This window comes from Neophocaena asiaeorientalis, unplaced genomic scaffold (genome assembly GCF_003031525.2).
Source record: "Neophocaena asiaeorientalis asiaeorientalis breed wild unplaced genomic scaffold, Neophocaena_asiaeorientalis_V1.1 scaffold275, whole genome shotgun sequence".
NCBI classification, from domain to species: domain Eukaryota; kingdom Metazoa; phylum Chordata; class Mammalia; order Artiodactyla; family Phocoenidae; genus Neophocaena; species Neophocaena asiaeorientalis.
In genome coordinates, this window is record NW_020173679.1 from 821647 (window position 1) to 848131 (window position 26485).

Below are 26485 nucleotides of genomic sequence, written 5' to 3' on the forward strand. Positions count from 1 at the left end.
CTGGTACACAATCAGTCTTTCTGAGGGGATCTGGTCTCCTGTACTCTCACAGTACAAAAGAGTGCTCGCTCAGAAATGCTCAGCCAGAGTCAGGAACGTGCCCAGAGTTAAAAGCCAAGAGAACCGATCCTGAAGCACTGGACCTCACTCCCTTGGAGACAGTGAGACAACGGAGACCCCTCACTTGTCTGGACTGAGTACTAGAGGCTCTAACTCAGGACTCCGCAATGTGCAAAGAAAAAATGCTGTGCAGTTTCTAAATCTGCTACATGTTACGATGTACTGTACCAGGATGTTCTGGGAGCACTTCCAAGAGACCACTGATGCTCCAACCACAAAAAGCCACCAAAGTCAAACAAAAAAAAAATTTAAATACATCACCAAAACCACAGAAAGCAAATCACCTGCTGATAAAGACAATCCAATGAATCCAAGGCCAGCCCACACCATGATATGTCTATACGTGTCAAAACCTTTTTATAGTTTTTCCCTTTGCCTCGGAACTCTGATAATTTTGAAATCTGAGACGGGGGAGGTAACTAATAATTTACCTTTTGATTCAGCATACATTATTTCTCCAAATATTAGGTCCCCAAAAGGCAAAGAGAGTCCAAGATTGGCCACTTCGTACATTCCAGTTTTAAGGTTCACATTCACCTAATTCGGTTTGAGGAATGAAATCTCTCCACCGCCCAAATCTATTTCAGCACTGTGGAGTCATTTGAAGGCCTCAGCCAAAGTAAGTTCTCTGCCCTGCTAGTCTAACCTAAGTCACCGACAACTTCTGGAGGGTGCTGGAGAGTGTTTTGAACAGCAAAATCCCCAAACAGGGCTTAACTAAAAAGAAGTTAAGTGCAGCATTTTATGGGATTTCATTTTCACAATACTAAGAAAATTCAGCGAAGGGTCAAGTTACCTTTTATCTCTCTGAAGGCATCTTTCTAAATCCAGAATAGTAAGGAAGAAAAGACACTTACTTACTTAAAATGTGAACGTGAAAAGCCTTAGAAATCCTTCCAGACACCCCCAACCCCCCCCACCCCAAATCAATTACCTCTTCAGACTTGTTCCTGAGCAAAATCTCAGGACTCTCTTGACTTCTGCCTTTACAACTATGGCTTCTGCGCTCCACGCTATCAGAATCCCAGAACTGTATCATAAGCACTGATGATACACTGTCTTCTCGTTGTCAAGAAACAAGTACAAACTACTCGGCAACACTACAGATTTTCCAGCAAAGCCCAGGCCTTATTAACAGTCTGGCCTATTTATCATATGGCTTGAGTGCAAACGAACCAACAGCACCTGCATCCCATCTGAGCATCAGAATCAGGAAGAAGAGAAACGCAGCTGTTTAATTTCCACCCTGACTACAGGCCACAACCTTCACATCCTATTACTTTGGGAAAACACTTCCTGAATTATTTTCTGATTAACTTGCATTAGAAGAAAGTTAATTCTAAACATGTACCTGAGTTGGACATCATTTATAAACTATCCTGCGTATGAATGTCTGTTTGAAAATGAAAGAGAAACAAAGGAAACTTGTCATTCTGAATTTCTAGCAATTAATCTAAACTACTTCATGAACAATTACAGTGAAACCCCGAGTGTTAAGGAAAGATCACGGGGTCACCGAACTCCGATTTTCAGGGCAAATAAAACCACACTTAAAAAGGGTTTTTTTGACCTAACTATCCACCCCTAAAAGTCGATATTTTAATTACGGAACATGAATGGCTTCACTGCACTTTCATTAAATAAGACACATCACTGACAAAACTGAACAAAAAAGGAGGCAGCTTGAAGGAAACTAACTCAGTGTGTGATTCTGTGGGTTGAGTTTCGTTTTGTAAAAGGATGGCCTCGCTGGAAAGCCTGGCACACGGCCCTCCGCTTTCCATTCCCTTCTCACAACTCCCAGGAGGCCAGAGTCAGATGTTGAGAGCCGCGAAAGTCTTCACCAAGGTGACCTGGGTGCTCGCGTCTGCTTCACTTCTGTTGTTGTCCCTGTGGCTACTCCTGCCCTCCAGGGCTTTGTGACGGTGCCTCTCCTCCTGTCGTCTCTTCTTCTCTAGTCGCTGCTGTTCTCGCCTCTGTTTGTTCGTGACCTGAAAGAGAAGACTGCCACCTGAGTCGCCTCTGCACCAGTGGACGGGAAACGCAGGGCTGACAGATGCAAAGGGTACAGACTGCCTTTCAACGAGAACAGAGAAAACCCACCTAACAGACCAAAAATGATTTATTTCCCATTACTGCTCAAATTTACATTTAAATTTACACCCTCTTGCTGAGCTAGCAAATGAAATCAATTCCATTCTCCTCATAAACCAATTCAAAATGACCTAAAGAAACATTAACCCTAGTCCAGCAGGAGGTAACACTCAAACATGCCACAGGATGCCTTCCTGTACATAATTTATTGCCCCAGGGGATCCTAACAAAATCCTCAGAAGCTTACCACATCTTAGCCTCTGCCTGTGACCTTTTACATTACCGTTGCATTTTGAGTTCAGAATTTCCTGGTGAAAGCCTTTACGATAAGTTCCAAACTCAGTAAAATTAATGGTGTCATATACTACTTGTGGGAGTGGGGTTGGGAAGGGAGCAGTACAACCTTTCGGGGAAGCATTTGACAATTTACCAAAAGACCTTAAAAAGATTCAAATATCCATGCCCTTTAACCTGTTAATTCCTCTTCTGGGATTCTAGCCAAGCAAATAAGGCAAAATACTAAGACTTATACACAAAGATGTTCACTGAAGGTGATGGTATTTACAAAAAAATGGGATTCAATCACATGGGTTAGCATGGAAAGCACCCACACACGCAGTAATGTGAGGTGGGAAATGGAGCCGATCCGCGTGTATGAGTATGAATTCACAGTATACTTCCTTCTAGCCATCACTACAAAGTCCAGGCAGGACAAAGTGAGGTCTTCCTTCCACTTCATGAAGCACTTCCCTCACGCACTCCCTGTATTTCCTACAGTAACCACTTTCATAGATCAAGAGAAAATCACACACTAAATGGAGCTCCAAGTTCCCTCCACGCCACCGAATTACAGCAGCCCACCATTTGCCCTTGCAGCCCCATCTTTCCTACCTTTGGGAGGTGATTTTTATTTGCTTTGTTTTCTTCACTAGGGCTGGCCCGAGACTTATCGTTTTCAGTTCTGCCTTCATTTAAGCCCTGATTTCCAAAGATTCTGGTGCCACTGCCACCCTCCTCCCATAAAGGGTCACACTGCTTCAGCACTCGGCCACTGGACTCAAGGTTCTCCTCTGCATCTTCCGAAGAAAGATATTTTGTTAAATTGAAAACCTAAGATAGTTACACAATGCGATTATTGTTAAATGACTCCAAAATTACCCGGGTCCCTAGATCACTGGCATTTGGAGAGCAAGTTTCCTTGAGGCAAAATTCTAATATCAAGTCAATACAGTGGGGAACATAAGGAAAAAATAATTGGTAAAAATCGGAAGATAAATTTTAAAATAACCTGTTGACCACCAGTCTTATCATCAGCTTCCTACCAGCTGAGTGCTTTGTTTTGTTAGATTAAACCGCTTTTTAACATGAATTTTTAGGGGGAAATCTTTCATTTGTACCCCAAAACCAGAAAGGAAACAAGCTCTAAAGCTGTGCTCTCCAATACAGTAGCTACGAGCCACACGCAGCTATTTAAATTAAAATTAAATAAAGTTAAATAAAATTTTAAACTTAGTTCCTCAGTCGGTCTCGCTTAGCCACATGTCAAGTACATACCATATGGGATAGCACAGACACTGCATAGCATTATTTTAAAATCACAGAGACCAAGTTACTTACAGCTTTCTAAGAAGGTATAGCAAATATGTAAGGAGGATAATAAAATACCCAATTAGAAAACTCTAATGCCAGGAACAGTATGTGGCACATGTCTGGCAATAAATATTGAAATCATTTAAAATAAATAACTTGAGAAAACAGTTCATTGTTAACAACTTTTTTCCTTCCTCTGAATCACAGAATTAAACTCAGTTCAAGCAAAAAGAAATTCTGAATTATCACCAGTTGACAGGTGCCAGTAATTTAAATATTTCCATTAGAAAAATAATTTTTCTCTCCATTCCATTTCAATGATCATTTTGGTATTATAACGGGATCTTATTTCTAAAAGGCTAAAGTCTTCCCTGACATTTTTCCATTCCTCCAAAACTGAGCAAGGTGGCCTTTCCATGCGTTCCCCTAGCAGCCTGTACCCACACTTCATTATGTCTTATTATACCAATTTACTTATCTCTCTCCACCAAGCCCCTCCCCACCCCAGACTATACTCTTTCTGACACAGGGCTGGCACCTAGTAAAAAACACCTGCATATATAAAGCTGCTGAATGAATAAATAACAATATAATTATTACCTGTCACTTGATTAAAAATAAGTACTTGGAAAATCACCAGCATAATCATTTTGAAACCTTATAAATATCAATCATGGACTTACTATTTCTTTTCCCCTGGTTCATCTGGAGCATGGCAATTATCGCAGATTCAATATTATAATTTTCAGCTTCCAGGTTCTGGACTATCAAATTAAAATCCTATGAAAGAAACAAAGGAACAAATCAAGACTCTGGCTATACTCTTCTACCTACCTCTACATCAATAATCTGACAAACAATTTTATAAACTTCTGCATGTGAAAGTGTAAGTGGACTCAAGCAATGTCAGTCTATTCCTTAGAATGTTCATAAAAAGCAACCTATTCTAAAAATAAACAAAAGGATGTCATTGAGGCAAGGTTTCAAGACCTTCCGTTTAGAACATGTCTTAATTTTCAGTAAGGTTAATCACCTGAAATAACCATTTAATAAAATGAATTCTTATAAAACCGCACTAGTCAGAAAATAATAAACCCACATACTTCCTTAGGATTTTGAACAGTATTGGATAAAGTCTAGCAAACAAGAGAGAAATGAATGAACATCTCTCATTAAACTGTATCACATAAGCTAATTAAACTACAAATATCATGGGTCTGTTTTGGCCCATCAGGTGTTAGCATGCTAGAGGGATGCCACAAAACTAGCAGATAAACTAGGCACAGCAATGCCTGTCTATAAACCACTGTTACTGCATGACAAATACTAACTGAACATCCAGTTGCATTGCAAACTTTCTGGACAGCATCTTCTACTTCATCTCTCAGGTCATCTTCAAAGTCAACTCCCTTTGTTTTGATCTTCTCTCTTTTATTTGAGTCATCCTGATGAAGCATCTGAAACTGAAGTACACAGAACGAGTAATAATCATGAACTCTAGCAAACTGTGCTCAGAACCTGCAATACAGGAAGACCCTCTAATCTCAAAAACATTTAAACAGATGGGAAAAGATTCCAGCGACAATCTTAAAGGAATAGCAACCACTAGGCTAAATTTTATCCAGACACTGAGATTCCAGGCCACAACTGAAGTATTAAAAAGAAAGGCCCAAGATACGGGATAAACTGTTCAGTAAAAATGGCATTAGAGCGCCTACAGCTTCTAGAGACCAACATTTTGGCAATGACTGCTGACTCAGACAGCACGTATCCGTCTCAGCCAGTTTCCAGAGCTGTGAGCTTAGTTAACAGAATCGATCCTCTACGCTAGCACCCAATGAGCTTTTTCAGCAGGACAACTCATCTTGAAGAAACACACATACGACTCTCATCTGGTTCCCTAGGCCCTGTTTGATCATCAGCAAGCTTCAATGTGCTGGAGCTCCTGTCCCAACCAGATTATCACAGGTGAGCGTGACTCATTTAACCTCACGTGCTACCACCACACTCAAGGGTACCTGTCAAATTCTAAAAACTTGAAGAGCCGCTCACTTGGTATCCACAGGCCTTTACAACCTAAACCCATTTCAGAAAAGCTAAAATCATCCCTCTGTGGCTCCCAATCACTTTCTTCCCCTGCCGGCTATTAATGCAGGGAGATAGGAAATGAGCAAGGACATTTCCACTTTCTGCATGTAAAAGTGTAAGTGGACTCTAGCAATGTCAGTCTATTCCTTAGAATGTTCATAAAAAGCAACCTATTCTAAAAATTTACCCTAACCATTTGGCTATGTGCAGCAAGTCTTTGAAATTCATCCAAAGGAAATAATGTCAAGTATAGAAGGAATTTTTGTTAAAGCGCTCCTCACAGCGCCACTAAGAGTGGTGGATAACCAGAAACACCTAAAGGTTTCATAGTGTGAGTGTGGTTAAATAACCACGGTAAATCCACAGAATGGTGCTTCATTCCCATTCAAGTAAGGTACACAGCAAGGACTTTCACCACCACCATGATTATTTAACCATGTCTTGGAGGTAACAGCAATGCAATTAGCGCCCCCCCCCAAAAAAAAGAAAAATTAGAAGTATAGAACTGAAAAGGAAGAAGTTATTGCTATCTGCAGATAATATAATTCTATACCTTAAAAAAAAAAAGAGAAAGAGAGAGAATCAACAAAAAAACTACTCCAAACAAAAAGAATTCTGGAAAATCCTATGTTTATAAGGAATGTAAATTGATAAAGCCACTATGGTAAACAGTATGGAGGTTCCTTAAAAAACTAAAAATAGAACTGCCATATGACCCAGCAATCCCACTACTGGGCATGTACCCAGAGAAAACCATAATTCAAAAAGACACACGCACCCCAACGTGCACTGCAGCACGGTTTACAATAGCCAGGACGTGGAAGCAACTTAATTACCCATTGACAGATGAATGCATAAAGAAGATGTGGCACATATATACAATGGAATATTACTCAGCCATAAAAAGGAACGAGATTGGGTCATTTGTAGAGACGTGGATGGACCTAAAGACTATCATACAGAGTGAAGTAAGTCAGAAAAACAAATACCGTATATTAACGCATATATGTGGAGTCTAGAAAAATGGTACAGATGAACCAGTTTGCAAGGCAGAAACAGACACAGATGTAGAGAACAAACGTATGGACACCAAGGGGGGAAAGCAGCGGGGGGCAGGGGCGGGTGGTGGGATGAATTGGGAGATTGGGATTGACATGTATACACTAATCTTTTAAAGTACATGTATCTTTTAAAAAGAAATAAAACTAACAAGCGCTGGCGAGGATGTGGAGACAGCAGACCCCTCAATACGCTGCTGGTGGGAACGTAAAATGGTGCAGCTACGCACTGTGGAAAACAGTGTGGCAGTTTCTCAAAAAGTTAAAGATAGAATTACCATGTGATCCAGCAATTTCACTCCTAGATATACAGTTGGCGGGTCTGGGCTACACGGTCCACTTATACAGATTTTTTTCAGCAGTTAATACTACAGTACTACACAATTCACGACTGGTCAAATCCAAAGATGCAGAACTGCAGATACGGAAGCTCAGATACAGTCAACTCTAAGCTATACTTGGATTTTCAGCTGCACGTAATTGGCAGCCCTGACCCCTGTGTTGTTCACAGGCCAGCTGTATATCCAAAAGGTTGAGAATAGGTACTCAAATACGATACACACATATTCAGAGCAGCACTATTCACAACAGCCAAAGAGTATGAAACAACCCAAATGCCCGTCAACAGATGAAAGGATAGACAAAATGTGATATATCATGCAATGGAATATTATTCAACCTTGAAAAGAGCAAAGTACTGATAAGTGCTATGACATGGATGAACCTTGAAAATATTATGCTAAGGAAACCCAGACACAAAAAGCCACATAGTGTGTGATTCCATTTATAAGAAATGTCCAGGATAAGTAAGTCCACAGAGACAGAAAGTAGACTGGTAGTTGCTGGGATAGAAAAGGAATGGGGAATGACTGCTTAAGGGGCACCAAGTTTTCTTCACGGTGATGAAAATGTTTTGGAACTGGATGGAGGAAGTGGTTACACAGCTTTATAGGTGTTTTCAGTGCCACTGAATCATATACTTTAAAATGGTGAATTTTCTGTTGTGTGAATTTTACCTCAATTAAAAAGTAAGAAAATTCTGTAGCATAGCTGGGTATGTACATAATTAACATTTTGTTAACAAATCTCATATATACTAATATAAAGGGGAAGAAGATCCTTTCCTAACAACAGGAACAGAAAACAGAAAACATCTAAGAATAACTCAGTAAAAAATGGGAAAGAGCTATATGAAAAAAGTGCTCCCGCAGATCGCCAAAAAGTCAACGAAACAAATAAAAAGCTTATCAGGTTCCTGGCTAGGAAGATTCAACATCATAAAGATGAAAATTTTTGCCTGTTAATCTATTAATTTAATGAGATCCAATAAAAGCAAATTATCAACAGGACTTCTCTTTAACTAGACAAACATATTCTAACACTCATATATAAAACAAAAAAAGCAAGAATATACAGGAAATCAAAAAAAAAGAAAGTGACGACGAGTGAAGAGTTCTACTAGATTTTAAAATACACTGTTTCTTAACTAAAACAATGAACACATTAACATATGAAGAGTAAAACCAGTGGAATAGAACCAATGTCTAGAAAATAGACCCAACTACACATGGGAATTTATTATATGAAAAAAGCAGCATTTTAAATCAGTGGACAAAAGACATGTAATTAATAAACAGTTTTGGGTTCAACTAGGTAACCACAAGGAAAAAATATAAAGTTGGATCCATACCTCACACCTGTATATCAATATAAATCCCAAATAGAGACAAGATCTAATTTCTTTTAAAAAATGAAAGTACAGAAGGACTAAAATAAACTATGGGAGAATTCTTTTTAACCTCAGAGTGGGAAGAGCTTCCTAATCATGACCCAAAACCCAGAAGACATTTATATGTTGTCTTGAAAACGTGATAAATTTAGCCACATAAAAATTTAAAATTCCTTCAGAGCAAAGACAATATGGGAAAGAATAAAAAGACAAATGACAGACTGTGAAAAATTTGCAACTCATACCACAAATAGAGGCTAATTTCCCTAATACATAACGATTTCCTAAAAATCATTAAGAAAATTGAACAGGAAAAAAATGGACAAAAACCATGAATACAGTTCACACAAAAAAGGACAAAAGTAGGTTTTAAACGCAAGAAAAGATGCATAAGCTCACTAATAAGAAAAATACAAATTAAAGCCATGTTAAGAAAACTATTTTTTCCCTAACAGTGACACAGATTTAAAAACTTGATAACACACTGTGCTGGCAAAGGTGCAGAAGAGACGCATATTGCAAGTGGGAGTGTAAACTGACTAAGACTTCTACAGAGAGCAACTTGGCAACATCTACCAAAATTATAAATGCACACGTCCTCTGATGTAGTAAGAACCTTCTAGGAATTTATTCCACAAATATACTCGCACATGTGTGAAGAGATACGCATATAAGGCACTGCATGTTGTTTGTAAAAGCAAAGTTTGAAAGCCATCTAAAAGTCCATCAAAGGGACTATTCAAGCACATTATAATGCATCCATACACTAGAATACTATGGAGCCGTTTAAAAAGATTTAGGAAGTTCCTTATGTACTGCTATGAATTAAACTCCGAGATGTGTTCCATTCGAAAAGCATGGTGCAGAACAGTATACAGAGGATGCTACAGTTGTGGATAGGAAGAATGTACTCCAGCAAAAGTGAAATACATGCACATACTCACATATTTGCTTGATATGTAAAATATCTCTAGGTAATTTTATGATATACTAATAACATTGGTTGCATCCAGGGAGGTAAACAAGGGTGAGAGAGTGACATTTACTTTATTTTTTTAATTACAAAGAAGTGTCTAATAATGTGAGGAAAGGCTTGTGAAATAATGTTAATGGCAAAAAAGCAGGAAACAAAGCTATAAAAATACGAAAACAATACCAAAAATTGTTGATTCCGTGCATTTTAAATTTTCTTCTCTACTTTTTCTATAGTTTCTGAATTTTAGATACAAAGCATGGATTAATTTTAAAACATAAAAGTTATTTTAAATGTTTATATAAATTATATTCATGCAATCATAGCCATCAGCTGTTAGGGAAAGCAAAAGAACAATAATTTTATCTGCTGCTCTCACCTGAACTAACAAAATTAAAAAAAAAAAATCAAGCCCAGAGATTCTTAAAGGCAACTTTCTATTAAAACATCACTGGTTTTTAGCTCCAGGGCACACAGCTCTCGACCTGGTTCCTGCAGGGCTGAGAACAGAGAAGAAAACGGAGGCTTCACTCACATCAGTCTGGAGGTGTGCAGGCGCTTCTGAGTTGTCATTGACCCTCCGAACGCTGTCATAGTGCTCTCCGTACCGGTACGCGATGTGTAACTCCTGCACGTTGCTCTTATCCGTACCACGAATCTGCAGGCAAAGGAAGGGGAGATGCCAGCGTGGATCTGCACAGTGTCCACTTCAGAAGAGAAACGCCACCTGATTGCCCAGGAAGCCCAGTCAACAGGCTCTATATAGAAGGAACTGGGAATATGACTGCGATACGTCCTAAGCAATCGTTGAGTTATCCTTCTTCCACTCATGTATGTATGATTCATCGTGCTTTAATGTGCAACTATATGGATGTAAAATCATACAAAAATGCATATTCAAAAACCAGGGGCAGATTTACCATGAAGTTAAATAAGCTTAAGTTTCAGGAGTGTTAGTACCTCTCAGCCCCTCAAATGCACAGGTCCCTTCCAAGAGGGAAGGCCCAGGGGCAGATGCAGATTTGTTGGGCTTGAAACTCAAACAATTTGGGACCCTCTTCGAGAAAAAGAATATAAAATTACATATATAAAATTGCTAGAACTCCTCCCAAGGCCTTGAACGGGGCTCCATAAAAATGAAGGACCTGACACTTATGCTTCACTAGCTTCACAGTAAATCCACACTGTTTTTTTTAACAAAAATAGCATTTTTCATCAAACGCATACTGAGAAACATTAACAACTCAAAACATCCCACTTATATCAATTGCAAAATAAAACTATACACAGTCAGGCAGTACTACCGCACTGCACAACCTGGAAGCACTGCTCACAAGGTGTTCCGTGTGAATGGTGCCCTGCAGCACAGCCCAACCAGAATGGTGCTCCCTGGAGTCATGCAATACAGACGGCCCGAAGTGGAGCCTGGGCATCCCCCCCAAACCACCAACTCTGCAGAAACTCTACAGTAATTCTGAATCTGTCCTTTAGAAAGCCCAGTAACTGTCTATTTGTTAAAACCCCAAAATATCAGCACCTCCTTCTTATTTCTGCTGAAAGTCACAGGCAGTAAGATCCTATTATTAATTTAAACAATATCTGTGGTCTAAAACCACAGCAAAACCATGGAACAAACAGGAACTGCACAGGTCTAGAAGTCAGAACCACGCAAGTTTTCTCCAGGTAGAACATCTAGGTCTCAAAGGGCAGAGGGTCTGGTTTTGACACATGCAAAATAGAGAGAGCACCATTCATCTCCCAGGAAGACTACTGGAAAGGAAATTAGTTGATCAGAATCTCTGAATGACATAATCCCTAAAGCACTTATATATTTAAATAATAATAACACTACATATGCATTATGAATAAGAAAAAATAACTTGACGAACAGTCACCGAATTGTGATGCTCATGGAGAGGGAGACCACAGAGGACTTTCATTTTCTAAGTCACACGTGTCTCTATTGTTTACAGAAGCATATATTCCATTTGTAGCCAGAAAAAAAAATGTACGTTGTGAGTATAAACCTCCTCATTATTAATGTAAGAGCTCTTACCCATGATAGTAGCAACCAATTCAGTTTCAATTCTCAAATTTTATAAGGTGCTTCACTGGGGTGGGGAGAGATGGGGAAAACCTAGTAGACAATTCCAGTATACAGGAAATGTATTTATTTTAAAAACATATACTCTGAATGTTTAGCAAGAGGACACTACAGAAATAAATGTATTTGAAAAAAAAATCTAGTTATGCAGAATTATCTTCCACAACTACCTAGATAATTAAGAAACTTTAAAAACGGTTATCAAAGGAGGAAAAGGCAACCTACAGTTACTGAGTTGGCCCTGAGTATATTCCTTCAAGAAGAGGATCATTATGCTGTATATTCAAATGATTTTGATGACTTCTGCTAAGCAGTAAAGATTTCAAGACAAAAAATTGGGACAACGAAAGAGGTAACCGGTCTTCTTGGCTCAAAGACATCCTTAGAAAGAGAGCGCCTCACTAAAAATATGATAGCTCTCCCCGGTGTCAGTACATGTGACAACACTACCCCAAAGATCAGCACATACAGATATTGTTTCCCATCCTGCTCACTGTATCCCTGCAACGTAAAGTCCTTACCAACCCATGGAGTATCTAATTTATTTTGTTGTAGTGTAATTTTTGTTAAAAGGACATTATGCCAGACACAAAAAGCTATATACTTCCATTTATATGACATTCTGCAAAGGCAAAAACTGTAAGAGACAAATCAGATTAGTGGTTACAAGAATCTGGGAGTGGGGGGAGGGGACTAGTGACTGCAAAGGGGCATGAGGTAACTTTTTGGGGTGGTGAAAATATACTGTATATTGATAGTGGTGGTATTTACATGACTATGTTTGTCAAAACACATAGAACTATACACCAGAGAATGGTGAATTTTGTTACATGTAAATTATATCTCTATAAATGACTTTATTTTTAATGAGCAAAGGCTAAGCAAAGGAATAAGCAATTTACAAAGAAATATATATGCAGGTGATATAGGAAACCAATGAGGAAAAAAGGCCATTGGTGCCTTGATAATAATATAATATATAGGGATACACAGTGTGTGTATATATACACGTATGGATGTGTCTGTGTGTGTGTAGACTTGCTTAAAACGTGTGACATTGTGATAGTCTCTTCCCAGTCATACATGAATGATTTTATAGTTAAGAGTGTGTGTGAATAACAGGGATGCACACTAAAATGTTAATAGTAATTATCTCTGGGGAGTATGATGACTCTGAGTGATTTTTATTTGCCTTTAATGGGCTTTTCTGAATTTTGAAATTGTTCTATAATCATTATGTTTTACTTTCTAATTAAAAAAAAACAAAGTTAGAAATGGGGGAGTAGTGGAGCAGGGGAGAGAGGAAGACTGATAGGAATCACCTGACCAGTCTCCAGGAGCTGAGCCACAAAGTGAAAAGCTGAGTGCAAGGAGGACGAGTAAGGGGTGGCAGTCTGTGTACAGTTTCACCCCGACCTCTGACCTTCTGTACTCCAGAATGTTCGGTTTGATGGACTGTTTGGGAAACTAGGGTACTTTAGAATAGAATAGCAAAGGTAAAGGAGGGTAAGGCAGGCCTAAGCGACCCAGCAGCAGCGTGCTCTGCCATCCCACAGCACAAACGCAGCATTTGTTGTAAAATCTTACTTGCTGTAGAAAAACCATTGGAACCGCTATGTATAGCCGGGCAGGGCACAGAAATAGAGCTTGACACCCTAGGCCATGAAATAAATTTTGTTGTTCAGAAATTCTTTTTAGCAACAGCTATTATAGTGAATTTGGTCTTTGTTTTCCTCCATCTAAAAAACAAAAACATATACATGGAACAGATATATTTCAAACTAGAATATGTATGCAAATCCTTTAAATTCTCACTGAGGTATTTTTACAAAATTATCTAAGTTATTTCCACAGGAGGCTCTCCACCCCAAACTACCCAATTAACTGACTGCTGAGTAACATTTCTGGCATTTTAAAGGTTTTTGAATTATACTTCAGACTCCATTTGTAATGCAGGGTTTAACTCCAAGCCACCACAAGCTTCCCATCTTGGGTTAAAGTTACCCTGCATAGTTCAATATCGTAAGTCAAGCCCCATCATCTGAGGACATCCCCAAAGCTAATTTATAAACAAGAGCTTAACATGAATTCCTGAATGGGGGACCTACCTGCCACAAAGGGGCGTTAAGTTGATGAATCACCACATTCAACTGATGATTTCTTGCGAAGGCTACAATTGCATCATTGCCAGCAAATGTTCCAGGCTTTGCCAAACTGGCCACTGCATGGAAAGAGAGAAAGAAAAATGAAGTCTTTATCATAGAAAAATCCAAATGCAAACATGCTTTGGTATAATTTAGTTCTAAATAACGAGAAACAGTGAACATACCTGAAAAGGTCCATTAGCTTTGTCAGTCTACGAATTGAAGCTGGTTAAACAGTACATAGACTCCTACTCAGAAGGGCACCAATCACTCATAAAAGAAAGGACTCATTTATTCATTCCTTCAATAGACATTTTCTAAATGCTTCCTAAATGCCTAACTCTATGAGAGACACTGGAAATGTGACAATAACCATAACAGTTTGCATTAATGATGCTTATTATGTGGCAAGCACCGCTCTACTCACTTCTCACATTCTTTCAGATTTTATTAATTTCTTCTCACAAATCACTTTTTTTAACGTTTTTATTGGAGTATAATTGCTTTACAATGGTGTGTTAGTTTCTGCTATATATACATATACATATAACCCCACATCTCTTCCCTCTTGCATCTCCCTCCCTCCCACACTCCCTATCCCACCCTTCTAGCTGGTCACAAAGCACCGAGCTGATCTCCCTGTGCTATGCGGCTGCTTCCCACTAGCTATCTATTTTACATTTGGTAGTGTATATATGTCCATTTATACACTACCACTCTCTCACTTTGTCCCAGCTTACCCTTCCCACTCCCCATGTCCTCAAGTCCATTCTCTAGTAGGTCTGTGTCTTTATTCCCGTCTTGGTCCTAGGCTCTTCATGACCTCTTTATTTTAGATTCCATACATATGTGTTGGCATACGGCATTTGTTTTTCTCTTTCTGACTTACTTCACTCTGTATGACAGACTCTAGGTCCATCCACCTCAAATCCACTACAAATAACTCAATTTCATTCCTTTTTATGGCTGAGTAATATTCCATTGTATATATGTGCCAAATCTTCTTTATCTATTCATCTGTCGATGGACGTTTAGGTTGGTTCCATGTCCTGGCTATTGTAAATAGAGCTGCAATGAACATTGTGGTACATGACTCTTTTTGAATTATGGTTTTCTCAGGGTGTATGCCCAGTAGTGGGATTGCTGGGTCGTATGGCAGTTCTATTTTTAGTTTTTTAAGGAACCTCCATACTGTTCTCCACAGTGGCTGTATCAATTTACATTCCCACCAACTCACAAATCACTTTTAATCCTCAAAACAATCCCCTGAATAAAGGTATTATCATGTACACCATCTTATAGATGAGGAAACCAAGGCACACAGTGGTTTGCAACTGTGTCCAAGGTCACGAGCCAGTAGAGAGCAGAGCTGAGCTTCACCCCAGGCATCCTAAATCCAAGACCCTGGCTCCTGGCCACTCCATTACACAGCCTGTCACAGTTTGCCCTGAAGGAGTTTATAACCAGTGGGGAACAAACAACAAGAAATTGGACACTGCTGATGTGTAGGTGCTTTAGGAAAGAAACATGTAGTAAAGAACGTGGTCTTACCCAAAGAGAGGTCTGGCCTTTACCCGCCCTCCGCTCCTGTGAGAGAACCTCTAAACCCTTGGCATTTCCCAAGTGATAGGGGTGTCTTTGTCATCCACAGTAGGCCCCTCAGCCTCAGCTGACAGCTGATGCTAAGTTTATGCTCGAGGCGACTCATGGTGGACCTCTCTGGCCGTGTGATATTAGAACGACCTGGGGGACTGGGGAGCTGCAGACTGAGTTGAACCACTTAGGCAATCGATCAATAACATCTACATAATGGAAGCCCTAATAAAAATTCTGGACACTGAAGTTTGGGTGAGGGTCCCTGGTTGCCAATACGCTTTGTATAGTGTGTAACCTTCCCAGATTCTACCATTTGGCTAATTTTGATCTGTATTCTTCCCTTGTAACACACTACAACTGTGAGTATAACAGCCTTCAGTGAGCTCTCTGAGTCTTTCTAGCAAATTATCAAACCTGAGAGTGGTTCTGGGAAACCACAAACTTGCGGCTGGCGTCGGAAGTCAGGGAAGTCTCGTGTAAGACCGTGTCCTTAAACCTTGCAGCTTGGCTAACTCCAGGTGGGGAACATAAGCCAGTCTGACCAGTGGGGAGGGGAGGTAAGGTGTACCAGATAAGCTTCTCAGCTGAGACGACTACGCTGCTTCCCAAAGGGCAGGTAAAAGACAGACACACAGAAGAGGAATGGGTGATGTTCCAAGCAGAAGTGAGGAAGAGCATGATGAGCTTGTGGACTACACGGTATTGGCAGGGACTCAGAATGCTGAGATGGCAGGGTGGGGAAGCAAGAAAATATATTAGGAAATGACAAGAGAAGAGGGTAGGGAAAGAAGAAAATCACAGATCAGAAAGGGCTAAAGAGTTGGTACTTTCCTGGGGTCAACAGGGAGCTGCCAACAGGCATTAGACAGGGGAAGACCTATTTGATGTCCACTTAGATCACCACTCTGGCTGCAATGTGGAAAACAAACTGAAGGGGTCAGGAGGCAAACAGTATTGAAGAAATCTAGGCAAATGGCCAAAGAGGCCTGATTCTATGAGACAGTAGAATGAGAAAAAAAACATTGAGGTAGAAGTGACAAGACTTAATGAACGACTGGGTATGAGGAGGGAGGGAGAGAAGGCATTAAGAACATTCAGGTTTCTGATCTGGGTATCTGTTTAGTTAGGGAGAAGATGATGCCGATTCTCCAAAGCCACAGTCTAAAGGAAAGAAAGAATCCTAAAGACACAGCCAGATGCAAGGGTAACCAGGTCCTGAAGAGTTAAGTGAGCCATTCAATGATTCAGTCAACAAATATGAGTGCCTACCATGTGCCAGCCATTGCCACAGTGGGGAAAAGACACAGTCCCTGCCCTCAAGAATATCATAGTATAACAAGGTAGGTAGACATTAAAAACGTAACTTGGGGCTTCCCTGGTGGCGCAGTGGTTGAGAATCTGCCTGCTAATGCAGGGGACACGGGTTCGAGCCCTGGTCTGGGAGGATCCCACATGCCGCGGAGCAACTAGGCCCGTGCGCCACAACTACTGAGCCTGTGCGTCTGGAGCCTGTGCTCCGCAACAGGAGAGGCTGCGATAGTGAGACACCCGTGCACCGCGATGAAGAGTGGCCCCTGCTTGCCACAACTAGAGAAAGCCCTCGCACAGAAACGAAGACCCAACACAGCAAAAATAAATAAACTAATAAACTCCTACCCCCAACATCAAAAAAAAAATAAAACTATAAGAGTAATAAATGTAACAAGTCTAGTCTTCAACTGACACACAAGTAGAATGTGCAGACTTCTAGGTTTCTTTTCCCTTCTGCTATGGCAGTCAGAGTCACTTCCCACTTCTATGATACTCAAACTCTTATAAAGCACCAACCAACCAGCAGGCACGCACAGCGACATTTCTTGAAAACACCTTCCCACCGTACACCTAGGGTCCTGCCATACCCCCAAATCTACCACGTGAACATCACTGAAGATGTTCAAAGTCACAAACTAAAAACTCTCTTCACCTAAAATATTTTAATTGGATCAATGACACAACTCATTTTATATGGCATTAAACTCCCAAACTTGCTCCATACACCCACACTTAATTTGTAAACTGGTGACCATCTGATTAACTGGTGTCTGCTAGACAAAAAGTGACCCAGGAAGAGACCGTCAGAACTCCGTGGCTATGACTAGAATAAACTAATCGCTAGGAGTTTCGCTACTGTTTCTGTTTTGTTGCTTGTGCCTAATGAATGAGTTCTTCCCCACTGAGGAAAGAGAAAGGCTTTGGGATCACAGATAGCTTCCCTCCCAAATGTCTTCCTCCTGCTGCCCTCTAGTTTATTAACAGTACAGCAACTTGGTCTTTCCCCAGGCAGAAACTTCAGAATCTCCTTTGTCTCCCCCACCCCTCCCCTCCCCCCACCACCTCCCAAGTCCTGTCAATTATATTGCCAAACTGTGTCTTGGTCTGGACGCCACTCATCATCCCCAGTCGCTGCCTTGGTGGAGACACGCTTATGCTTTCATCTGGCCAATGTGCCGAGCTCTCTAACTCATCTCCCTTCTCAGTCTCTCTCCCCATCCTCTCCTGACATGGTTCCCAGAGTTAGCGCTCTAAAACGCAGAATGATTCTCTTGCCTGATAAGAGACAGACAAGACTGTGAGACCTGTAATGAAAATGTTATTTGTAAAACATATATATATCAGCACCCAGCACAGTAGATTCTCAGTAAATATCTGTCAAAATCAAAGCTTAAAAGCTAGTATTTTCTTACTAGCTTTGAGCCTATTAAGGAACTAATTTAAGTCACTAACTGACTTGCCTCAAAGAAACCAGGTTGTGTTTGGGTTTGGGGGGAAAAATTAAAATGACTTTATTGATTTTTCTGATTACAAAAGTAATGCATGATCATTTAAAAATCAGAAGAACCTACAGAAGATAATTTAAACACTCATAGTCCCATCATCCCCAGATGGCTGACACTTATTAAGAACTTATTTTAATTGTATTAACTAATTTAATCTTTACCAAAAACCCCTATAAATTAGGTCCTATTATTACCTCCCCTTAATAAAAGTTGTTGAAAGAGTGAGTGGTTTCTGAAAAATAGATGGAGCCGGGAATTAACCATAAAATGTTAGTATCTTTCCAGACTTCCTAATTTGGTTCTGTGTGCACACACCTTTTAAAAACAGGATCAATCTATACACACTATTTTATAACCTGCTTCCCCGCTCCCTCCCCACCACTAAATAAGAAGTCACGAATAGCTTTTCAGGTTAATTAACATCAACATTTTTTTTTTCAGATTTTACTTATTTATTTATTTATTATTGGGGCCACACCACACAGCTTGGGGGATCTTAGTTCCCCAACCAGGGATCGAACCCGCACCCTTGGCAGTGAAAGCATGGAGCCCTAACCACTGGACCACCAGGGAGTTCCCAACATCATTTTTATTAATGGCATCTACATCTAAACCTAATGATTCCCAACTGCCTAGCACGCTGCCTATTATGGAGCAGACAAATAAATACTTGTCGAATAAATGAATGCCATAATTTATGTAACCAAACCCCTAGCTGGAAGGGTAGGGGATCCTGATGGATTTAATTACCCAATGCATTTACTCCTGGAGGATCCAGTGTCCCACGGTGAACCTACCATGTTTCTCAAAAGGAATGTCATCTTCTACAAAGGGTTCAAAATCTTCTCTCTGCTTTATCATGTAGTCCACTGTCTCTTGTCGGTGCTTGAGGTGATTTCGCGAGTGTCCCTCCAACTGATCACCAAGAGCTCTGAATAGGCAATTGCTATCAAAACAAAACGCTGGTCAAGACCTTTTAAAAATGAACTTAGTTCATCTAAAACAATGATGCTCCATGCTAGGCCATCCATGGAAATCTTTCACACAGAAAAGAGATAAAGCCTCAACTCTGACTGTCCAGGTTCCTCTCAGATACCAGGGGGGAGAGCACTAGGGAAGATATTCAATCACATTACCTTTTTGAGAGGCATCAAGTAAGAATCCTATTCCCCACTTACCAGCTGGCTGACTCAGGAGAGATACTGAACTTCTCTGTACCTTCGCTGCTTCAACAAGTGAAGTTTGGTGATATACTAACCACCTGAAGACAGGGTCCAGACACTACAGGCCATTCCACACCTAAGGGCTATGACTCCCAGATCCCCTTCCAAAATAATAAATCATATCTACTGCCTCTTTTCTGAAACCCTTTTCACTATGGCTGCTCAGCTATTCACCTAACAAGTACCAAAAGGATAGCAATTTGTCAAGCTCCCAATAGAAACAGCTGAGCTGAACATCCTCTCTGAGTCCTAAGGACACAGTGGGGAAAGCTGTGGGAAGAGCACCTGGACAACACACAGGCATAGTTCACAAGGACACTCTCCCTCCTCGGCTCATCACCTCTCACCCAAGGGCCACAATGCTGTCCTTATTCCTGCCAAATGGAAACTCTCCAAGTTTTCTTTCTGTTTTGTTTCTAAAATTAAAATGCTGGTAATAAATTGTAAGAGTTATCTGTACTTTCAAACCCCTTAAAGGCTTCTAAAATTCCAAACTATACCACAAACACAGAGCCCAGATACACAGAGACTGAAACAAGACAAACACAATCTGGTATCCTCAAAACTAAGGAAATAGCCATTCTGAAGCCAAACAGTTGTCCACTTTCACACCAAACGGTTTACTCTTCCAAATGAAAACCTATGATATTCTAATTCCAAAATATAAACTCATCACACTTCTGGAAGGACTTCAAACCTAAATGTATAGGTGACAGAGGTTTTCTGTTTTTCAACTCAGAAAAGTGAGTTTTCAACAGAAAGTTATAGAGAGGTAGGAATCTCTTCAAACATATAAGGAGATATATATATATATTTTGTGTTTGTTTGTTTTCGTGGGGCGAAGGGGAGAATTTAGACAACAGATTCTACAAACTAGAATCCAAGAAACTCTACATCAATCTGGGGCAACATTCTAGAAGGGACTGGAACATAACAGTTCTATACACTAGAATGAGGGATCTGTTGCTAAAATCTAACAATGGCAGTCTTTTCTCAACCACAGGAATAAAGTAAGCTAATGGATAAGATGTTCTCAATTTTAAGCTTCTCTCTCAAACTTTTCTTAAAACTTTAACACCTGCCACCACTAGTTCATTCTTGAATCCAGTTTAAAAGAAGGCATGATTTGGTGCAAAATTACATATTTAGTTGCTTTACATTTGACATCTCAAAATTCATGGTGTTCTGCAGAAAGTAACATGCTTTCCATGAACTTTCAGCAACACAGGCAAATGTTCTCCACATAAGCCAAAAAAGTAGGTATCAAACTGTATATACTGCATGAGTGCAAGCATGTTCGTCTGTATACTATATACACAGATGTAGAAACACATACAAATGTATGCAAAGAAAAAGCGCTGAAACCATCACTTAAACAGCTCTTATAATATGCCAGGGACTGTTCCAAACACTTTATATGTACTAAATGTGTTTAGTCCTTACAACTCTATGAGATGGGCACTATTACTATCCCCCTAAGGTAACTTGCCCAAGGTCACAAAATCAGTAGGTGGTGGACCCAGGATTCAATCCCAGGCACCAAAACGTTAGTAACAGTTATCCCTGGGGAGTGGAATTAGGATTATTTGTTAAACTTAGTTCGATATACTTTTCTATATTTACCAAACTTTCCTTGAGCTCACTAAAAACAAGTCGTCAAAATGAAAAATCAAGATAGACAAATCACTTCCTTTTCTGACAGAGTTACAAGATAGTAGCACATGAAATGTGAACAAACTCTACGAACAACCTCGGTTCCCTTAGGGAGCCCAGCAAGCGCACTCACGATCCTCGTGAGAACAGTGTGGCCAGGGCCCAAAGGGCCTCTAGGAGATCCCAGCTGTTTCCTGAGTCCACACCCTCACCCAATACACTACAGCAGGGCTCCTCACCACCCCACACACTGTTGACATTCTGGAATAACCCTTTGTCCTGTGCACTGGAAGATGTTTAGGAGCAACCTTGGGCTCTACCCACTAGATGCCAGTAACACCACTACCACCATGTTCCCGCCAGTTTTAACAGCCAAAAATATCTCCAGCCATTATCGCCAAATGTTCCCTTGGGGGAAAAATCATGCCCACTTCAGAACCACTGCACTATAAGGATATATGTAAAGTCTTGCATTTGAGTTCACAAAACTAACCAATTACATTAATTAAGGGTTTTGGGTGCTCAGTAATTTAGCATGAGACAATACTGCAACGTTAGGCGTTAAAAAAATTAATGGGCTCTTAGGCTGCAGTAATGGCAGTAAGTATGCAGAAGTCGGGGGAGAGGGGGTCAGATTTTGTTCTGTTCTTTGAGGTCAGACCCCAGCTAAAGTACTGTATATGATTCTAGTTACTACATTTTAAGATAGGTTCAGATGAGTTGATGTGGCTTTAAACTAAATAATATGAAGAACATAAACAACGAGTGACTTCTAGCCTAAAGAAAGCTCAGGGGGACATGATAGCTGCCTCCAACTATTCGTCATGGTGAAAGGGATATTATCCTTGTACAATAAAACTAAACTAAACAAGGAAGCTACAGGGACATGGATTTTGGCAAATAAAAGGTAATTTTATTTTAGGTCTATAGAGACGGACTGCACAGACTAAGGATTTTGTACATTTCTATTGACAAGCCTCAGGAATTGCCTACATGTGTGTTATACAATATGGTTGCCACTAACCACAGGTGATTACTAAGCACTTGAAATGTGGTTGATACAAATCGAGGTGTGTTGTCATTGTAAGAGACTTACACTTTTGGACATTATTTTAAAAACTTGTTTCATTTTACCTTTTTAATGTGGCTAACAGACAAATTTTTAATTATTGTACATATGTGGTTCCCATTTTATTTCTATCAGACAGTGCTGGTCTCAATCACTGATTCTCGAAGTGTGACCCCTGACCAGCAACATCAGCATCACCTGAGAACTTGTTCAAAATGAAAATTCTGAGCCGCCTAGCCCAGCCCCAGCCCTACTGAGTCAGACACTCTGGGGCTGGGAACCCAGCAATCTCTTCCCTCTGAGGGTTTAATGAGCCCTCCAGGTGATTCTGTTGTATGTTAAAGTTTGAGAAACACCAGTCTAGACTCTAGACTCCAAATCAGCAGTTCTCAATTATACTGTACATTAAAATCACATGTGGACATTTTTAAAAATTATCCCTAACCAGGCCCCACTGCCTGAGATTCTGGTGTGGCTGATCTAAGGGAGCGCCCAGGCGCTGTATTTTCTCCAAAGTTCCCCAAGTGATTCTATTGTGCCACCAAGGTTGAAAACCACTGAGCCAGACACAAAAGGTGAGGCTGCTGTACAGGTGATGCAGGTGCTAATGGATAATCAGACAAGATGACAAAGTGTGAATGCCCTTCTAGCACTAAGATCCTACGATTATAAAAATAAGGTAAAACTTTCACCATAAAACAACCTGAGACAGAGACAAATGGCTAAAATTAGTGATTCTTTAATGCTTTAATATTGGAACAGTACTAATTAGCAATGTACTCTGAGGCTACATTTAGGAAGATACAACTGGATACAGTTCAGAGATGTTAATATTGTACTGCCTAATCCAATTAGCGATTCTTTTCCCGCTACATCCAGTCATGCTTTTAAGGACAGCATCAAGGTTAAAATATTTCTTGTTTTGAAACGGAATCCAATTTATGTCCACCCTCCAGATAACACAACAAATATGAAGGCGGGCCATGATGCATTACAAAAATCCGTAAGTAGCTCCCTGATTAATCTATGCTACATTGATTTCACGCAAAGGCTACATTAGAGAACACCAGCTAATTTCTTCCCAAGTACCCGAAGGTTCCAGAATGCTACAAGTGCCACACTGCCAACAACGAGTACGCCTATATAGTGTGAGACGCTATCTCAGGCTACTCAATATTGTAATCAGACCAGAATGGAAAGACAGAAGAGTGGAGATTGTCAACTATTTTTTTATTACCGTAACTTTATATTTCACCAAGCGTACTCAATAAATGTTAACAACTAAAAGAATCTGTTGATGCCCACTAACCTGTAACATACACAGGAAGCACCACCCACTGCCCAGTGATAAAGCCTGTCATCACCATATTCCAAAGTACCACAACACTAAAGAGGGCTGAACAGTCCATGACACCCATGGGAAGAATTTGTGAACAGAAAGGGGTTAGCTTCATGGAGCCCCCAAAGGAGAAATTATCATTATCCTTTTATCCATCTAACATTGTCCAAAGAGTAGGGACGTCAGAAGTGAGAGACGTGAGCATTGCAGTCAAGCTGGCCTCTGCCTCTGCAGCCTCACTGCCGCTGACTTCTACCCTTGTACCCTATACTCCTGTCATCCTAAACAACTTGCAGATGTCTCAAAAATAATGTGCTCCTGTGCCTTTACATGTATTACTCCTCAGCCTGGAATGTTCTCTTGGCATATTTTTATTGGATTTTTATTGGTCCTTCATGACCCAGTCTGAGTATGACCTCCTCTGAAAGGCATCTAGCACACGGTAGGTTTCGATGAACGTTTGATGAATGAACAAGGTTTCCCTGACCACTTCTGGGAGTGTTGGCAACTTCCTTCTCAATAGTACCACTATAATCGGTCACTGTTAAGAATATATCAACTTGCATTTTAATTATTTATATCATCCATTCTTAAAGTGTGGCCCAGTTTGGGAAGGGAGGGTATCTCTGAGAAACTTTCAGGGTATCCATGAGTCCAAAACTAAGATGTTATTTATCTTTTTCACTCTCATTCTCTCACAAGTGTCCCGTGGAGTTTTCCAGAGGCTACCTGATATATGATACTCGATGTTATCACTCTGAAAGTTAATATAATGTGTGTTTGTGTATTGTTTTTAATTTTTATTTTACTTCCTAATATAGTAAATATTGATACCTATAACCCACATAAACAAAAGCTCTTTGGAGTTCTCAGTAATTTTTAAGAGTGTAAAGGGATCCTAAGACCAAAATGTTTGAGACCTGCTGCTATGTCTCTCTTACTAAGCTTGAACGTTATCTTAGTCATCAGTGTGTTCCCAGCATCTCTGTGCTGCAGTTCCTGCTCATAAGCAATCTTCTGTTGAGTACTTCAGTTTCCTGGATACCCTGCCAGTGGGAAGCCCATGCCCAGCACAGCAGACACAAGCAAACCAATCATTTGCAAGGAAGAAGCAGACCCCAGCCCAATCCCACCGGAAAGTACTCAACTGGTATTTCGGTTTATAGAGCAATGTCTTGTGCTTGTGAGTTTGCTTAGGATAAATAAGGCCCTGAATACTTATTAACTATATTTGACAAAAATCAAGGTACTAGGCTAAAAGCAAGACCCAGCAAAGCAAGCTTTTAACTGTAGCGACTCCACTAAGAAAACGCCTCTCTGAGGGGCCCTGCTGAGGGTCTAGTTGGCCTCCCTCTATGATATTTTTATCATTCATTCATTCAACAAAAATGCCCAAATGAAGGGAGGAACAAAAACAACCAGGCTGTTATTAATACTATCTCTTCAAGAGTGCCACACTCCGGCCTCCAGACCCCCTTTTACCTACCCCTGCAATGGGGATGTTAACTGATCTCCTGCCCTCTCCCCTACCCTTTCTCTCCTTCCCTCCACGCTCCTGGATCCATATGCCCCTTCCCGAGGCCATTCTTCCTTCCCTTCGCCCAGTCCCTCCCCCCCACCCCGTTTATTTATCCCGTGTTCCCTAAAAAAGTTGGACACAGATTCCAGTCTAAACTCCAAGCAAACTTGGGTAAACGCCATTGCTTACAGAGAAACTGAAGCCCATATAAGTAAGAATTAGAGAAGCTGCCTTCAGCTCAGTAAACAACAGGCCCTCACAGACCTAATTTCCCAAGCGTAAAAGGAGGGCAATATCCAACAGTAAGGACTCAAAGGAGGCCAAGCGTTATACCAAGTGGGGCTTACGCCTTTCTACTCGTCTGATGGTCATTATGAACGCTCTCCGCGCGGTCCTGCTCTTCGGCTGACTGGCTCCATCTCATTCGTTCAGGTCTCAGCTTAAATGTCACCTTCCAGGGGGGCCTTCCTGAGCACCGATCTAAAGGAGACCTGCTCCAGTATTCTCTCTCAGGACCCCTTTACAGTTTGCTTGGAGCCTTTGCCACGATTAGGGCAACTGGGGATTACTCGAGCGTCTCGAGGGGAGGGGCCTGGCCGCCTCGCTCGCCGCCGGACCCCCTGCATTAGGAAACGGCTGGCTCGCAGCCGGCGCTCGGGGCCGCCCGATGAATGGATGGGCGAGAACCGGCGACGGTCGCCATGCCCGGCGGGTCCCCCGGCGCCGCCCCCCGCGCTCCCGGGCCCGCCTCACCCGTCCCCCGGCACCTCCCGCAGCTTCAGCCCCAGGGCCTGCAGCTGGTTGGCGAAGCTGACGAACTCCTCCTCGCAGCCGCCGCCGCCGCCGGGCTCCGGCCGGTTCCGCCGCTCCTTAGCCAGGGCCCGACGCGCCGCCCGCTCGTCCCGCTTGCGCTCGGCCTCGGCTTTCCGGCTGCCGCTGCCCGGCCGGCTCTTCGCCGCCTGCTTCCGGGACATGGCCTTGGCCCCGCGGCCCGCAGCGGCAGGAGGGAGAGCCGCAGGACCGCCGGGCGGCCGCCTCAGGTACCGAGGAGGCGAAGCGTCGTAGGCTACGGAACCCGGCGACGGCGACACTGCCACCTCGCCTGCGCCGGCGCCGGGGACCCAGGTCATGTGATGGAGCCCCGCCCCTCCGCCCGGCTAGGCTGACAGGCGCCATAGAGAGCTCGCCTGGGAGGGCTAGAGGGGAACCCATCTTTGTTTGTTTCGCTCCTCCCTCTATCGGTGGGTGGTACTCCAAGTGAGCCGCCGGTGGGACCAGAGAGAACAAAGCAGGAAAAGGTCAAGGAGAGCCGGGGAACTAAAGCGCATACACTTTACTTAATCCTGGCGTTCTCTGCTTCTCTACCTTCC

General features: G+C 41.5%; 1 protein-coding gene across 1 annotated transcript; it reads right to left on the reverse strand.

The window, feature by feature from the left end:
• Positions 1 to 1058: 1058 nt before the first annotated feature.
• OTUD3 (OTU deubiquitinase 3) lies at positions 1059 to 26215 on the reverse strand. The gene is made up of 8 exons (XM_024749906.1): positions 25869 to 26215; positions 19110 to 19258; positions 13865 to 13977; positions 10188 to 10310; positions 5136 to 5267; positions 4488 to 4584; positions 3106 to 3290; positions 1059 to 2111 (listed from the first exon to the last, which is right to left on the reverse strand). The coding sequence occupies exons 1-8, from the start codon at positions 26087 to 26089 to the stop codon at positions 1935 to 1937; spliced, it is 1197 nt and encodes a 398-aa protein (XP_024605674.1). The 5' UTR covers positions 26090 to 26215; the 3' UTR covers positions 1059 to 1934.
• Positions 26216 to 26485: the final 270 nt, after the last annotated feature.

What these genes read in the sequence shown, in the direction of transcription:
- OTUD3 (XM_024749906.1), bottom strand. Translation starts at nt 26,089, where the DNA reads ATGTCCCGGAAGCAGGCGGCGAAGAGCCGGCCGGGCAGCGGCAGCCGG. An exon ending in CTGCACACCTCCAGACTGAT is followed by an intron (nt 5,268 to 10,187) that starts GTGAGTGAAGCC and finishes TGTGTACTTCAG; the next exon opens with TTTCAGATGCTTCATCAGGA. An exon ending in ATAAAAATCACCTCCCAAAG is followed by an intron (nt 2,112 to 3,105) that starts GTAGGAAAGATG and finishes CTTCTCTTTCAG; the next exon opens with GTCACGAACAAACAGAGGCG.